Raw genomic sequence first — 15,094 nt, forward strand, 5'->3', positions numbered from 1 at the left:
CTATTAGTAATACTTGACTTATTTCTCAGATTCTATTCGGAGCTGTTAGAAATTATTATCTTAAAATTTCCATAGTCAATTTTTAATAAAATAATTAAAAATGATTTGAAATCTCAAACCGACTGCCAAGAAACGTTACGTATACGTAATAAAATAACGTGCAGCTGAGAGAGACCTCTTATTCTGTAAAGAGAGAAAGTGATTCTCTCGCATGCGTGTGTGTGTGTCGGTGTTTTGCCGGCATTTCCCACACAAGTCCATAAAATTGGCACCCATATGCATGTGGGTGAGTTAAATAAATCAAAAATAAAACAAACTTCTAATAACACTTAAAACAAGCCGCCGGCGCCGAAGCAGCGCAGTAGCAGAGGGGGCAGCTGCGATCAGAGCGAAAAGAATTCCGCCAGTCCAGTTTGATCGTAGACTGTGCTGGCAAAGGTTGTATAAATATTCCGCGCGAAGAAAATTGCGGAAATAAGGTTCTACAAAACATATTTCAAACTGATAAAAACTTTAAAATGTAGTCCGATACTAGTGTTATAATTCAGTGGAAAGCTGCTTTTATAAAAAAAAAACACTTTTAACGAACAATCATAGTTTGATAATAATTATTAAACATACTTAAATGGAACTGAACTAATTCCGAATATCTGACCCAGTTCTGTGTTCTGACCCGAATATCTGTTTTTATTTAAAAGTCTCGTATTTCTCCATCTGAAATTGAATTCATCAGTTTTGCTTAAATAAGCACGGGTGTGAAAATATCGTGATATTTTTGTAATATTTGCCTTTCTGCAATTTATGCGACTGCAGTTTTGCAAACATGCTTCAGACAACACTCCTCAGATATACACATATTTATTTTTAAATATATATTAATGACCCCATCAAGTTTTTGTGATATTTGGGGATTTTTGGATTCAACGAAAAACCTTCTCAATGTCAATGCCTCGTTTTGGGAGTATACGTAAATTAATAAAGTTCAAATGTGTACATCTGAATGTATAATTGTGTCATTTTTTTCGCACTTTAACTTTGTTTTGAATTGTGTTTTAAAAAAGTAAACAAGATATGGTTATCTTCATGGGTGCTACTAAAAGTAATCATAAAAGTAACTAAATTAAACGTTGGGAAAAGTAGGAACTGAAACCTAAATGTATTTTTAATTTAAATACAAAGTGTTTTATAAGAACCCTTTTTAAGGGAGATTTTATAAGGGAGAAGGGGATCTCCCAAAAAATTAAAAAAAAAATCTAAAACATATTTCGTTCCCAGATTTTGATGAAGATTTATGGGGAATCGATCCACAAATCGTTTAAGGTATTCCGCTCAAGAATCTGATGGTTTTTGGCCAAGATATGGGCTTTACAAGGGGCCTAATTGTCCTCCCCAGGCATTTTCAACATTTTGAAGGATCCCCCACAAAATTTAACAAAAAATCTAAAAAATATTTTGTTCCCAGATTTTGATGCAGATTTATGGGGAATCGATCCACAAATCGTTTAAGGTATTCCGCTTAAGAATCTGATGGTTTTTGGCCAAGATATGGGCTTCACAAGGGGCGTACATGTCCTCCCCAGGCATTTTCAAACATTTTGAAGGGGATCCCCCACAAAATTTAACAAAAAATGTAAAAAATATTTCGTTCCAAGATTTTGATGCAGATTTATGGGGAATCGATCCACAAATCGTTTAAGGTATTCCGCTCAAGAATCTGATGGTTTTTGGCCAAGATATGGGCTTTACAGGGGGCCTAATTGTCCTCCCCAGGCATTTTCAACATTTTGAAGGATCCCCCACAAAATTTGACAAAAAATCTAAAAAATATTTCGTTCCAAGATTTTGATGCAGATTTATGGGGAATCGATCCACAAATCGTTTAAGGTATTCCGCTCAAGAATCTGATGGTTTTTGGCCAAGATATGGGCTTTACAGGGGGCCTAATTGTCCTCCCCAGGCATTTTCAACATTTTGAAGGGGATCCCCCACAAAATTTGACAAAAAATCCAAAAAATATTTCGTTCCAAGATTTTGATGCAGATTTATGGGGAATCAATTCACAAATCGTTTAAGGTTGCCCGGTCAAGAATCTGATGGTTTTTGGCCAAGATATGGGCTTCACAAGGGGCCTTATTGTCCTCCCCAGGCATTTTCAACATTTTGAAGGGGATCCCCCACAAAATTTAACAAAAAATGTAAAAAATATTTTGTTCCCAGATTTTGATGCAGATTTATGGGGAATCGATCCACAAATCGTTTAAGGTATTCCGCACAAGAATCTGATGGTTTTTGGCCAAGATATGGGCTTCACAAGGGGCCTAATTGTCCTCCCCAAGCATTTTCAACATTTTGAAGGGGATCCCCCACAAAATTTAACAAAAAATGTAAAAAATATTTTGTTCCCAGATTTTGATGCAGATTTATGGGGAATCGATCCACAAATCGTTTAAGGTATTCCGCTCAAGAATCTGATGGTTTTTGGCCAAGATATGGGCTTCACAAGGGGCCTAATTGTCCTCCCCAAGCATTTTCAACATTTTGAAGGGGATCCCCCACAAAATTTAACAAAAAATGTAAAAAATATTTTGTTCCCAGATTTTGATGCAGATTTATGGGGAATCGATCCACAAATCGTTTAAGGTATTCCGCTCAAGAATCTGATGGTTTTTGGCCAAGATATGGGCTTCACAAGGGGCCTTATTGTCCTCCCCAGGCATTTTCAACATTTTGAATGGGATCCCCGACAAAATTTCACAAAAAATCTAAAAAATATTTCATTCCCAGATTTTGATGCAGATTTATGGGGAATCGATCCACAAATCGTTTAAGGTATTCCGCTCAAGAATCTGATGGTTTTTGGACAAGATATGGGCTTTCAACATTTTGAAGGGGATCCCCCACAAAATTTGACAAAAAATCCAAAAAATATTTCGTTCCAAGATTTTGATGCAGATTTATGGGGAATCGATCCACAAATCGTTTAAGGTATTCCGCTCAAGAATCTGATGGTTTTTGGCCAAGATATGGGCTTCCCTAGGGGCCTTATTGTCCTCCCCAGGCATTTTCAACATTTTGAAGGGGATCCCCCACAAAATTTGACAAAAAATCCAAAAAATATTTCGTTCCAAGATTTTGATGCAGATTTATGGGGAATCGATCCACAAATCGTTTAAGGTATTCCGCTCAAGAATCTGATGGTTTTTGGCCAAGATATGGGCTTCCCTAGGGGCCTTATTGTCCTCCCCAGGCATTTTCAACATTTTGAAGGGGATCCCCGACAAAATTTCACAAAAAATCTAAAAAATATTTCATTCCCAGATTTTGATGCAGATTTATGGGGAATCGATCCACAAATCGTTTAAGGTATTCCGCTCAAGAATCTGATGGTTTTTGGCCAAGATATGGGCTTCACAAGGGGCCTTATTGTCCTCCCCAGGCACTTTCAACATTTTGATCCCCCACAAAATTTCACAAAAAATCTAAAATAATATTCCATTCCCAGATTTTGATGCAGATTTATGGGGAATCGATCCACAAATCGTTTAAGGTATTCCGCTCAAGAATCTGATGGTTTTTGGCCAAGATATGGGCTTCACAAGGGGCCTAATTGTCCTCCCCAGGTATTTTCAACATTTTGAAGGGGATCCCCCACAAAATTTAACAAAAAATTTAAAAAATATTTCATTCCCAGATTTTGATGCAGATTTATGGGGAATCGATCCACAAATCGTTTAAGGTATTCCGCTCAAGAATCTGATGGTTTTTGGCCAAGATATGGGCTTTACAAGGGGCCTAATTGTCCTCCCAGGCATTTTCAACATTTTGAAGGGGATCCCCCACGAAATTTCCCAAAAAACCAAAAAAATATTTTGTTCCCAGATTTTGATGCAGATTTATGGGCAATCAATTCACAAATCGTTTAAGGTTGCCCGGTCAAGAATCACTTGCTCGATTGCTCAGATATATATATATATATTGGCAGATATTAAATTTTGAATATGCTAAGGTGACATGGTAAAGAAGTAATTTATCTAATTTCTTTTTTTATAAATGGTTGTCCTACGACTGGTGTTGAGAAAGCTATTTTTGAAATAGGCTGTATTTCCGTTTCGAGATTTATAATTAACTTTGTGCACATAATGTTCGGTTTTTAATTTCAATTGGCAAGTATATGGAGCAACATCGAAGTGTAGCTGCTTTGGATTGCCTTCCAAACACCGAAAATTCTAATTGCTTGTCTACATATTTTATTGCTCTGCGAATTAAAGTCTTCCTTATTCAAGGCTCAAGGTTGTATGAACTTTTTTCAATTTTTGATTTATGATTCGCAATTGATAAGAAATAAAACAAAAACCCGCCAGCCTCCCAAGACACATTACGTATACGTAACAGCATATCAACAGCTGAGAGAGTTCTTATGCGGGAGAGAAAGGGATTCTCTCACGCGATAGTGGGTCTGTGTGTGTGTTTGAGTTTTGCCGGCTGTCACATACAAGTGCGAAAAGAGGCACCCATGTGCAGCGAATTAATTTAATATAAAACAAAGTTCTAATGACAATAAAAAACCAGACGCAGCAGCGCAGCGGCGATTGCGGAAAGCTAAAAGAGAAGTTCCTCAGTCCAGTGCGATTGTAGACATCGGTAGTGAAGGTTGTATTTGAATTCTACTAGAAATCGAGAGCGAAACCCATAGTGATTTATTTTCAATTAAAATGCAACCGCAATTAACATTTGTACTGCCAGCAAATAACCGCAACTTGGCAACAAAAATTACAAATTAGTTTCAGGCCAAGAACGTGCCTTAATTTGAGATAAAAAATTCCCCGACCCAGTGCTGCAATTGTGACTATACGGAAATTATATACTATAACAATAGGAAATGACACTTTACAAAACAAATTAAGGTCTCTCGGAATGAAATAATTTCGAATTAATAGGAAATGAAGCCTGATATTATTATCCAGAATTTTTATTCACTGCCCACATGGCTCATTTTTATTAAAACACAAAGAATTCCAGAAAAGCAGTACAGTGAAGTCTCATGATCTTGATCACTTCACTTCATATTTACCTGAAAAAGTAACCTATTTACCCAAGTGTTGCATTGTTTGTAAATGTTTACTTTTAAAAATTGTATTGAGGAATCGGAAAATGCAAATACTCAGCAAGCCTTGGGAGTGAAAATGATAACAAAAGTATTCGCGTTTCGATTTGTTTATTTTTTCTGTCTGTAATTTTTTGTAATTTATGGGTGTTCTAATTTATGTTATGCAGTGCTTCCAAAAATGGCAGATCCACTCTATAAGCCCCCATTGTCCATACGGCTATCACGCTCGAAATAATCTTTTTTTCTTTATATGAAAATGAGGTTCAAATGTGAATATGTAGAGCATCGTAACGCTTCAGATAATTTAATTATTATTTTTGCAAGTTAATTTTCACTCTCGTCCCGAGTAAACAAGATATGTTTATCTCTGTGGCCACTGCTAAAAATAAACCTGCACATATCTAAAAAAAATAACTAATTTGCAAATAGTCTGGGAAACTAGGAACCAATCATAAAGGTCTATTGGTCACTTGAACAGCCGGTTATATCTACTGTTTGCTTAGACAGTGAATGCCCCACTGGGCGGATACTTAATATGAGTTGGGATTTTCACTTTTCGAATCAATTGAATTATAATTTCTTGGAATGAGTTGAAAATGTGATTCGGTTGAAGCAATTAATCACGATAATGTAGTCAAGTGCCATGTTACCTACAATCTGTAAGAGTTGTAAGGCGATTACAGCCATTAACGGGCCATAAAGATAATAGTACATTTATCAAATGCTTATGACTTGTAACTGAAAATCTCAACTATCATTCCTCTTCAGATTTAAGATGCAATCGCATTGGCTCTCCTGGCTCTGGGTTCTCCTACTCTGCTATCAAGTGACGGCAAATCCTGTTCCCAGGAATCCCAAGGTGGCCACCGAGTTCATTATCCTTCACAACAATGACATGCACGCGAGATTCGAGCAAACCAGTGTAAACAGTGGCATTTGTTCACCCGAGGATGCCCACACAAATAATTGCTATGGAGGATTCGCCAGAGTGGCCTATGAGTAAGTGATCCTTTCCATAACTAGGAATTGGAAGCTAATAATGAACCTTGTTTCCATAGGGTTCGTAAATACCGCAAGGAAGCTAAGGAGGGCGGTACATCCGTACTATATCTCAACGCTGGAGATACCTATACGGGAACTGCCTGGTTTACCATTTTCAAGGATAAAATTGCCAGTGCCTTCCTCAACAAGCTGGAGCCAGATGCTATAGTAGGTTTTGAGAAATAATTATGTTTTAACATTACATCATAAATACCTCATTTAGTCTTTAGGAAACCACGAATTCGATGAGAGGGTAGAGGGTCTAATACCCTTCCTTAATGAGGTCAACTTTCCAGTATTGGCCTGTAATCTGGATCTGAGCAAAGTGCCCGAACTCAAGGCCACAAAGCACTTGGCCCACTCTGCCATCCTGGAGGCTAATGGCACCAAGATCGGTGTGATTGGCTACCTCACTCCCGACACCAAGAAACTTACTCTCCATATGGATGTGGACTTTAACGAGGAAGTGGAGTCTATCAAGTAAGCAGGATAATACATATTTTATGGACTTTATTTTAATTTATTATGGACTTTCTCTCTTAACAGTATTGAAGCTAAAAAACTGAAAGCTCAGGGCATTAAAATTATTATAGCATTGGGTCACTCCGGCTATGCCAAAGATCAGGAGATAGCTGAGAAGTGTCCGGATGTGGACATTGTGATTGGTGGCCACACCAACACTTTCCTGTTCTCCGGTCCCCAGCCAGATGTGGATCACATTGATGGTCCTTATCCCACAATAATTAAGCAAAAGAGCGGAAAGGAGGTGCCCGTGGTGCAAGCCTATGCCTATACCAAGTATCTAGGAAAGCTCCATGTTCAGGTAACTATTTTTTATTAATTTATTTAAATTTCTTCAAAGTCTTTAGTAAAATTTACTTTCAGTTTGACGCTGAAGGCAACCTGATTGAATGGGATGGTTCTCCTATTCTTCTAAATGCCTCAGTGGCTCAGGAGAAGGATCTGCTAGAGTTGCTTGAGTTCTATCGTCCCAATGTCACTGCCTTGGAGAAGGACATCAGAGGATACACCAAGGTGAGCTTGGAGGGACGCAAACAGATATGCCGGGCTATGGAGTGCAACTTGGGGAATCTGGTGGCCGATGCCATGGTATTCAACCGAATGGTGGAAGATCAGGGCGGCGATTTCTGGACAGATGCTGCGATTGCTTTCATGCAGGGAGGAGGTTGTATTTCAAGAAATATGAACTATTGAAAAATATATTTAAACCATCTCTTTTTAGGTATTCGCAGCTCCATTGAAAAACGATCTGATGGGTCCATAACCGACAACGATATTCTCTCCGTTCTGCCCTGGGGAAACAAGCTCTTCATGACTCCCATGACGGGAAAATCGATTCGAAGGGCTCTAGAGCATGGAGCTAGTTTGATGGGCAAGGATTCGGATGGTGGTTTCCTTCAAGTCTCCGGAATTCATGTGGTTATTGATGCCAGAAAACCGGAGGGACAGCGAGTTGTTTCCGTCCAGGTGCGATGTGCGGCCTGTAGTATCCCGTCCTATAGCGACCTCAACGATACTGTCAGCTACAATGTGATTGTGGGCGAGTTCCTCTTGGACGGCGGAGATGGTCACATAATCAAGGATGGAGTTCATCAGGCAGTTCGGCTGCCACGAAATGACAAGGAAGCAGTTTCATTTTATCTCCAGGAACAGAAGTACGTTTATCCAGAGGTGGAGGGTCGCATCGTTGTGTTGAGTTCACCTTCGAGCGGACATGGAATCTTTGGTTCGGTTGTCCTTCTATTCATTTCGTCATTTATCTTGCGATTGTTTATTTAAGATTGCCAATTTAAACCTAAGTTAGGTTTGAATATTTGCCTTAAACCAGATCAGCATTCAAAGAAGTAATTTTCCACCAAAAACATATTCTAGAAAATAATGAAATTCGTTAATTAATATAAATTATTTTTGTGGAACTTTAAAGTTCAAATAAAATTCAAAGTGCCACACGGAAATTGGTTGTTTGGCTTATATAAAGATATATTTTTCTACAATAAAAAGTACTATAATATAATTAATAATAATATTAAGTTATTTCTTTTATATTTGAGTTAAATTTTAAACTCAGTTACTATCTATAATTGTAGCATACTTTTATGGGTGCTATAAGTCGCTCTTGGACCTACCCCAAAAATAGGCTATAGAAACTGTAAGCCAGATCATAGTTTTCCTTTGATTTCCATTCATTAATTCTTGAAAATAGTTGAGAAAAAATGCTACCTCCCCCACTGCAATGCATTATACTGCTCTTCCTTCTGAAATGGATCCATGGTGTAAAGTTCACTCTGTTGCATACCAACGACATGCACTCGTGGTTCGATCCGATTTCCGCTAAAGGAGGAAAATGCCTTCCCGGTGATGATGAACAAGGTCTGTGTTTTGGAGGATTTGGTCGAGTGGCCACCGCGTAAGTTTCTCCGATTAAAACTAAAATTTATCTTTCATAGATTTTCTTTTAGTGTACAGAAAGCCAGGAGTTCAGGACCAACCATATACTTGAATGCTGGGGACTCTTTCCAGGGAACTCCCTGGTTTTCAGTCTACAGAGGAAAAATGGTGGCTGAGCTCTTAAATATGCTGGCACCAGATGCCATGGTTAATGTTTTTAAAAATATTTAAGTAATTGTTTAAACAAATAACATTTTTTAGGCTCTTGGAGTTCATGAGTTCGATGATGGCGTTGATAAGCTGGTCGAATTCCTGCAAACTGTGAACTTTCCAGTGGTCAGTGGTACTTTAAACCTGACCAATGAGCCCACCTTGGAAGCTTGCGAAAACTTGATGGATTATAAAATATTGAAGTTGAATAAAACGCGAATTGGAATTGTCGGATATATTAGATCAGATACCAAACAACGCACTCAGCCGAATAATGTGATCTACAAAAGGGAGGTTTCATCCATTAAGTATGTAACAGTCTATTGTGCTAAATATTTTTAATATTTAGGTATTTCTCATAGTAAAATAACCAAAAGACTAATCCAGAATGAGGTGAATATTATAATTGCCCTGGGTCACTCGGGCTATCAAACGGATATGGACATAGCCCTGCGTTGTCCCGATGTGGACATCGTAGTGGGCGGACAATCGCACACTTTTTTGTATACGGGAAAGGCCCCTCATACAGACATAGCCGAGGGTCCTTATCCCACCATAGTGATCAAGCCCGATGGCAGGAAAGTATTGGTTTTGCAAGCTTATGCTTATACCAAGTATCTGGGCAAGATTCATTTGGAAGTGGGTTTGCAGTAATACTAGAAGGATACAGATATTTAATAATTATTAATTGCAGTTCGATAGAGGAGGCAATCTTCTTACCTTTAAAGGAAACCCAGTCCTTTTGGATAGCACCTTCAAGGCCAGTCAGGATATCCAGGATTATCTCCAGAAATACCGTCAGGTCATTAGCGACATGGAGGACCATGTGGTGGGCACTACCACGGTGTTCCTGAATGGCGACCGGAAGAGCTGTGGCCTGGGAGAGTGTAACTTTGGGAATTTCATAGCCGATAGCTTTGTTTATGCCAGGGTCTTGGAGACGATGAGAGATCGGAGCTCCTGGACAGATGCCTCCATTGGAATAGTCAATGCGGGAGGTAGGCTGTTCATTAAGAAGTCAATCCTTATTAATAGAACCATTAATCCTAGCCATTCGCGCCTCCATCGAGCCAGGAGAAACGGGTGCCATTACAGAGGCCGATGTGGTAATGGTTCTACCTTTTAGCCAGCATCTGTTCTACACCAAAATCAGCGGCACTCAGTTGATGAGGGCTCTGGAGCACTCCGCCTATTTGCGCTCCACAGACAACACCGGGGGCTTCCTTCAGGTGTCCGGCCTCCGGCTGAAGTACAACTACAGCCATCCCAAGGGACAGAGAATAACGGAGATTAAGGCCCTGTGTTCCTCCTGTCAGATTCCTCACTACGAGAACGTCATCACCGAAGACTATTATGGCATAGTCCTAACCTCGTTTTTGGTCCACGGAGGCGATGGCTATAACTTCATTGATACCCACAACCCGACCGTTCAGAACCTAAGCATTCTGGACCGGAATGCTGTAATCCGGTATCTGCAGGAGCACAAGGTCATCTATCCGGAACGAGAGGAACGCATCATGATGCAGGAGAGAATGTATCGCAGTTCCTCTGGCCGCAGGGGTCTAGTTGCAGCCGTTTTATTTGCCACATTTCTCTACTTGGCCAGTAAATGATGACTCCCAGTTTCAAAAAAAAAAAAAAATTAAAGACAGAAAAATAAGAAAAGAAACGATCTGCTCCATGGGGGCATCATTATCATTAGCATTCGCTTTCTGTTTTTGTGCCTATTGCGCAATAGCTTCCAGAACTGCGATCAGAGATTAAGGCAGTGACCTTTCCTACATAAGCAAAGGTGTCCCATAATCTTGATTAGCAATCACAATCGGAATAGTTTTCATTTAAAAAACTAGAAAACTCTTAAACTCTTGGCCCATTTTTAGTTTATTCCTAACAGGCATTTGAGTTTTCCAACAACAGCAATTGTGACGTTGACTGATCCGTAGTGAGTGCTTGGCCATTATTCGAGTATTCATAACGCTGCCAGGTGCTGCCAGCATGACTCTGCTTCTGGCTTCTGGCCATAATTGACTGCCAAATGAACGAACTACAGAACTACCAATCTGTATTTGTATCTGTATCTGTATCTGTGGCTCGCCATAAGCTTCTGTCTCTGTTTCTGTCTCTGGTTCTGTTTCGGTTTCTGATGGTTACTCGGGTGTCTTCTGCTGGTGCTAAGCACTATTAAATTCCCCATGGTTAGGCTTTTCATGAGAAGTTCACGGTGCACCGACCCCGCCGACCTCTGCCCACATAATAGTCATCAAGCTCGTGTTGGCAGCCCCTGCATTGCCATTTGGATCTGGCCAAGACATTGGCTATGGCTACGGCTATGGCTATGGCTATGGCTATGGCCTCAATGTCTGCTACTGGCGGCGTGTTCTAGCTTTCGGTTCAACTCCGGCTTCAGATCCAGCCCAAGCTCCAGGCTCTTGGCTGTCGTGAGAAGCACATACTCATGCAGCCACATCCGTGTCCACATCCACGGCCAGCTCGATCGTAGGCGACACAAACACAATCTGCTGTCGGCATTTGGCCACAAGAGACACTGAAGAAAATCCTATTTTTCATATTAATCATATCCTTGCTGATGAGGAGGGTATATTTTATAAAATATACTTATTTTTTCTCACTGCTGACAAGAAGCATAGGGTGGGAAAATGGGGCGGTGCAGCGGGAGCTGGCATGTAATTATGGTGGCCCGGTAAAAAGTTCTTGGGCCACGGACATCGGTCAAGTGCAGAATCGGGCGGGCACTTTGGAGCGGCACTTCGGAGCACATACATAAAACAAAAAAAAAACTTATAGTTGGCACGGAACTGTAGCCGCAGCTATCAGTCATTCGGTTAGTCATGGCTCAGAGAGGTTCTTGAACCCCACACCCACCCACACCACCACCATCCAAGATATTCGCTGCCACATCCGCACCCGCACCAGCACCCGCATAAAGGTTGGCAGTGGCATTTCAATTTCGCAAATGAATAGCCCCCCTTCCCCTTGGCTATGTTCTAACTTGGCTATAATCTTGGCCGGGCAGTGTGTCTGCCCATAAAAGCCTACTTCCGTCTTTCTTTCATTTCTATTTGATTCCCTTCATTAAGAATGCTTTTTTGGTTTCCTGCTTAGCTTTCCAGCTCCCCCTAGGCCAGCTCCCCCCGGCTTCTAACTCTCTCCACTCCTCCTCCTCCTCCTCCTCGTCATTTCTTCCTTTTCTTTGAGTTCTAACCGTTTAGGTCTAATGGCCGTATTAGCGACATGAGAAGATCGCGCGCTCTAAGTTTGTTGGCCATTTGTTTGGGGCATTACTACACGGAGAGAAACTGAGGGGTTGGTCTTTTAGGATTTAGATATTTAAGGCTAGATATTTTATTTTAAATTTTTAGAAGTTGTTCAAATGATTTTTTATTTAAACATAATATATTTCTTTAAAAGAGTCTTACTACATATATATTTATTTCAAATTCTTTTAAGAAAAAGCATTATTTTTTACTCAGAAAAAGATCTATTGATACCTATTATATTTGATTGTAGAAACCCCCTTATTTAAGATCTAAAAATCCCACTATTAACCCTTAAATTTCATAAAATTCCTGTGTAGAAATGAGACTTCAAGACAGCATCTGTTCTATATCGAATTGAGACATGGGAATTGGCCGTGCTCTGTGGAAGCAGATCATGCATGGGTCAATGAGTTGCGCGACTCACAAATTAATTGAAATCATCCGAAACCCCTTTTTTTTTGGGGGATCTCTCTTCCCAACCCCCTTTTTATTTGCCCCTGAACTGCATGAAGTGATTTTCGTGTTGATGCGGTTAGTTTGGCATTGTTGGCCATTTATTGTTGTATCTGTTGCTGTTGTTGTTGTTTTTGTTGTTGTTGGTGTTGTTTTTGTTGGTGTTCTATAGCCCCGATTGTTGCTGTTGAGCTGTTGGTCGTGATTTTTTTGGCCAGTTCGCCAGAAACGTTGAATTGGCTTCACCTTTTGACATGGAATCCGAAATGACGTGAAGGAGGAGATCCACCTCTCTGTTGGCCAAAAAGAATCGTATAGACATCAGCGTCCAAATTCCTTTAGCTGTCCCCAATTCTCTCTCCTCAACTTTGATTGCCAGTTTGCTATCCATACCATGCCATACTATACCATACCATTCCAATCCCCATTAGCCATCCTCCAAGCCAAGCCAAGCCAAGGCTCATTTGGTTTCGTTTCTCGTTTCGTTTCAGCTTCAATGCTTCAGTGATCGAAATTATTTACCGTTGATATGGTTATGGTCAAGTCGACCTGGCCAAAAAGATGAAGAAGAACAAGACAAAGATGGCCAATTGAAGATGTTGGGTGGTGGGAAGGATCATTCAATATATTTCATAGATATTTCAATGAGATTTCTTTTGTAAGCTTAGCCAGAGGAAGTGACATCTCAAAGGAAATGCATTTATTTAAAAAATCCATACCTCCATTTGTGAATATTTTAATAAGTTTATTATTAATGTACATGACTCATGGCAGGCAAATAGGCTGTAGAACTAAAAGGGGGACTAGAGGGAGTTATGAATTTATGCATGAACGAATTCAAGGAGGATGGTCTAGGATTCCTTCTGATCGGTTTGCTGGTCATGTTCTTGCCATTTTGTGGGCTTGGCCCTCACGACAGTTCGAGTGTGTGTGTGACCTCCGATGTAAATGCTGATGACCTTCGTACCGCCAAGGACAACACACACCAATTGGCTATCTAGTTTATCTGAAAGATACCTATTCTAATTAGAACTCAGGCAAGTGGAAATTCGCAATGTGTCCGTCTCAAAAGAATATCTGAATGTCATTTCTCAAGCCGCAAAACCCGATTCACATTAATCCTTTGATCCCAAGCGGAAAATGTGTGTATTACGATCCAGGTTCAGGTCCAGGCCTTTTGCCTTCTCCTAGTTCTTCTTCCTTTTAGATGCCATGTCCATGTCGTCATCATCAGCATCATCGCTAAACTTGACGCTAAAATGGATGTGGGGATACACAGGAGCAACAAATGGGGGAAGGGGATGGTGAGGAATTGGCGGAAAAGCAAAGCAAAAGTGGCAAACCAAAGTCCGTTGGTAAAGCCAAAGTCGAGGATTTCTACCAAAAGGCGAATTAAATTCCTCAATCTGGTGCCGAGTTTATTTTTAGACCAAAAACAACAAGCAACCAACAGGAACAAGAACAGCAACTAGCAATGAAATGGGAACAAGAGGAAGAGGACGAAAAGAAGGTGAGGTGGTGGCGGCGGTGGAGGTGGGGCTGGGCACCATAGGGGGAGGAAGACGCAAGAAGAAGAAGATCGCGGCGACGCCACAAAAGCACACAGTAAAAAATTTCAAAACACTAGACATTAGTGTTGATTAAGATTATTTTGTTTGAAATTTAAAGCTTTTTAAGGATTCCAGGATTATGATATGATAGGGATTATGATTGATCCTTTTTTTCAAAAGTCACTCCAAAAAGTATCAAATTTGAATCTCTTTTTTTTCCAATAATTTTTTTCTTTTCGTTGAGATACAAAATACTAATACAAATACAAATGGTGAGGATCAGGAGATCAACCTGAGAGTGTAAGAAGAAGAAAAAGCAGCCGCGAGTATAGATGGATGAATGCTGTTAAAGGCGAAGGCCATCCGACAGCACTGCAGCCCCACCTCCTTTCACAAAATCCAGATTGCAAGGAGTCCGAGCCGCGGCGGTCACATTAAGCTCTCCACTGTGCGTCGATGTCGACGTCACAGCTGGCGTTGGAGTTGGCGTTGGCGTCCGCCCGGCGGTGGTGCTTTGGAACCATGAAGGGCCAAAATCTGTGGTGCGTTGTACTTGCGATAGAATTTTCGATTGCAATAAGCACGCACACAGGTTTTTTTATTTTTTAAGATTTTTATTTTTGTGGCGATGGAACACCACCACCCCAATCCAATCCATTGCAGCCATGCAACTGGGAAATTGCGGGCAATTCATTTCCCATGACTGTTAATCACTTGGCCATTATTATGTTTAGCCGAACGCGTTCATAATTATAGTCCAGAGTCCAGCGTCCACAGTCCAGAGATCGGGCGATGTGTCGAATGGGATTAACTATTGGTTAAGCTAGAATTAAGCCACATATTAAATAAGAGTGATAAAGTGAGGATGGAAATCAGGGAGTAGAGAGACTCCACTGTCCTACACTAATTGCTGGCTAATTCCACTCTGAACCACTTAAAAACCATAGCTATTAATAATCATTAAACGAAATATTTATCCTTCAACAAGTTCTAAGGTTAATTAGAATGCTCCAGAAGCCAAAACCCGAAAGTCCATACCATAAAAT

General features: G+C 40.3%; 2 protein-coding genes across 3 annotated transcripts; both read left to right on the forward strand.

Moving 5' to 3' along the window:
* Positions 1–426: 426 nt before the first annotated feature.
* Positions 427–8,124, forward strand: LOC6495971 (protein 5NUC). Of its 2 annotated transcripts, none has more exons than XM_044715862.1 (7): positions 427–479; positions 5,876–6,106; positions 6,166–6,316; positions 6,372–6,628; positions 6,695–6,971; positions 7,034–7,334; positions 7,392–8,124. In XM_044715862.1, the coding sequence occupies exons 2-7, from the start codon at positions 5,883–5,885 to the stop codon at positions 7,946–7,948; spliced, it is 1,767 nt and encodes a 588-aa protein (XP_044571797.1). In that variant the 5' UTR covers positions 427–479; positions 5,876–5,882; the 3' UTR covers positions 7,949–8,124. The 2 variants fall into 2 exon arrangements, with proteins under 2 accessions (XP_044571797.1, XP_001959953.1); XM_001959917.4 differs by lacking the exon at positions 427–479 and adding an exon at positions 4,561–4,650.
* Positions 8,125–8,317: 193 nt separating this feature from the next.
* Positions 8,318–10,434, forward strand: LOC6495972 (protein 5NUC). The gene is made up of 6 exons (XM_001959918.4): positions 8,318–8,576; positions 8,629–8,764; positions 8,819–9,075; positions 9,130–9,406; positions 9,462–9,765; positions 9,818–10,434. Exons 1-6 carry the CDS (start codon positions 8,383–8,385, stop codon positions 10,378–10,380), a joined length of 1,731 nt encoding a protein of 576 aa, XP_001959954.1. The 5' UTR covers positions 8,318–8,382; the 3' UTR covers positions 10,381–10,434.
* Positions 10,435–15,094: the final 4,660 nt, after the last annotated feature.

This window comes from Drosophila ananassae, chromosome 3L, assembly GCF_017639315.1.
Source record: "Drosophila ananassae strain 14024-0371.13 chromosome 3L, ASM1763931v2, whole genome shotgun sequence".
NCBI lineage: Eukaryota > Metazoa > Arthropoda > Insecta > Diptera > Drosophilidae > Drosophila > Drosophila ananassae.

Coding starts and splice junctions, on each gene's coding strand:
- LOC6495971 (XM_044715862.1), top strand. CDS start 5,883: ATGCAATCGCATTGGCTCTCCTGGCTCTGGGTTCTCCTACTCTGCTAT. Junction 6,107..6,165: donor TTCGCCAGAGTGGCCTATGA/GTAAGTGATCCT, acceptor TTGTTTCCATAG/GGTTCGTAAATACCGCAAGG. Junction 6,629..6,694: donor GAGGAAGTGGAGTCTATCAA/GTAAGCAGGATA, acceptor CTCTCTTAACAG/TATTGAAGCTAAAAAACTGA.
- LOC6495972 (XM_001959918.4), top strand. CDS start 8,383: ATGCTACCTCCCCCACTGCAATGCATTATACTGCTCTTCCTTCTGAAA. Junction 9,407..9,461: donor TGGGCAAGATTCATTTGGAA/GTGGGTTTGCAG, acceptor TATTAATTGCAG/TTCGATAGAGGAGGCAATCT. Junction 9,766..9,817: donor TGGAATAGTCAATGCGGGAG/GTAGGCTGTTCA, acceptor CATTAATCCTAG/CCATTCGCGCCTCCATCGAG.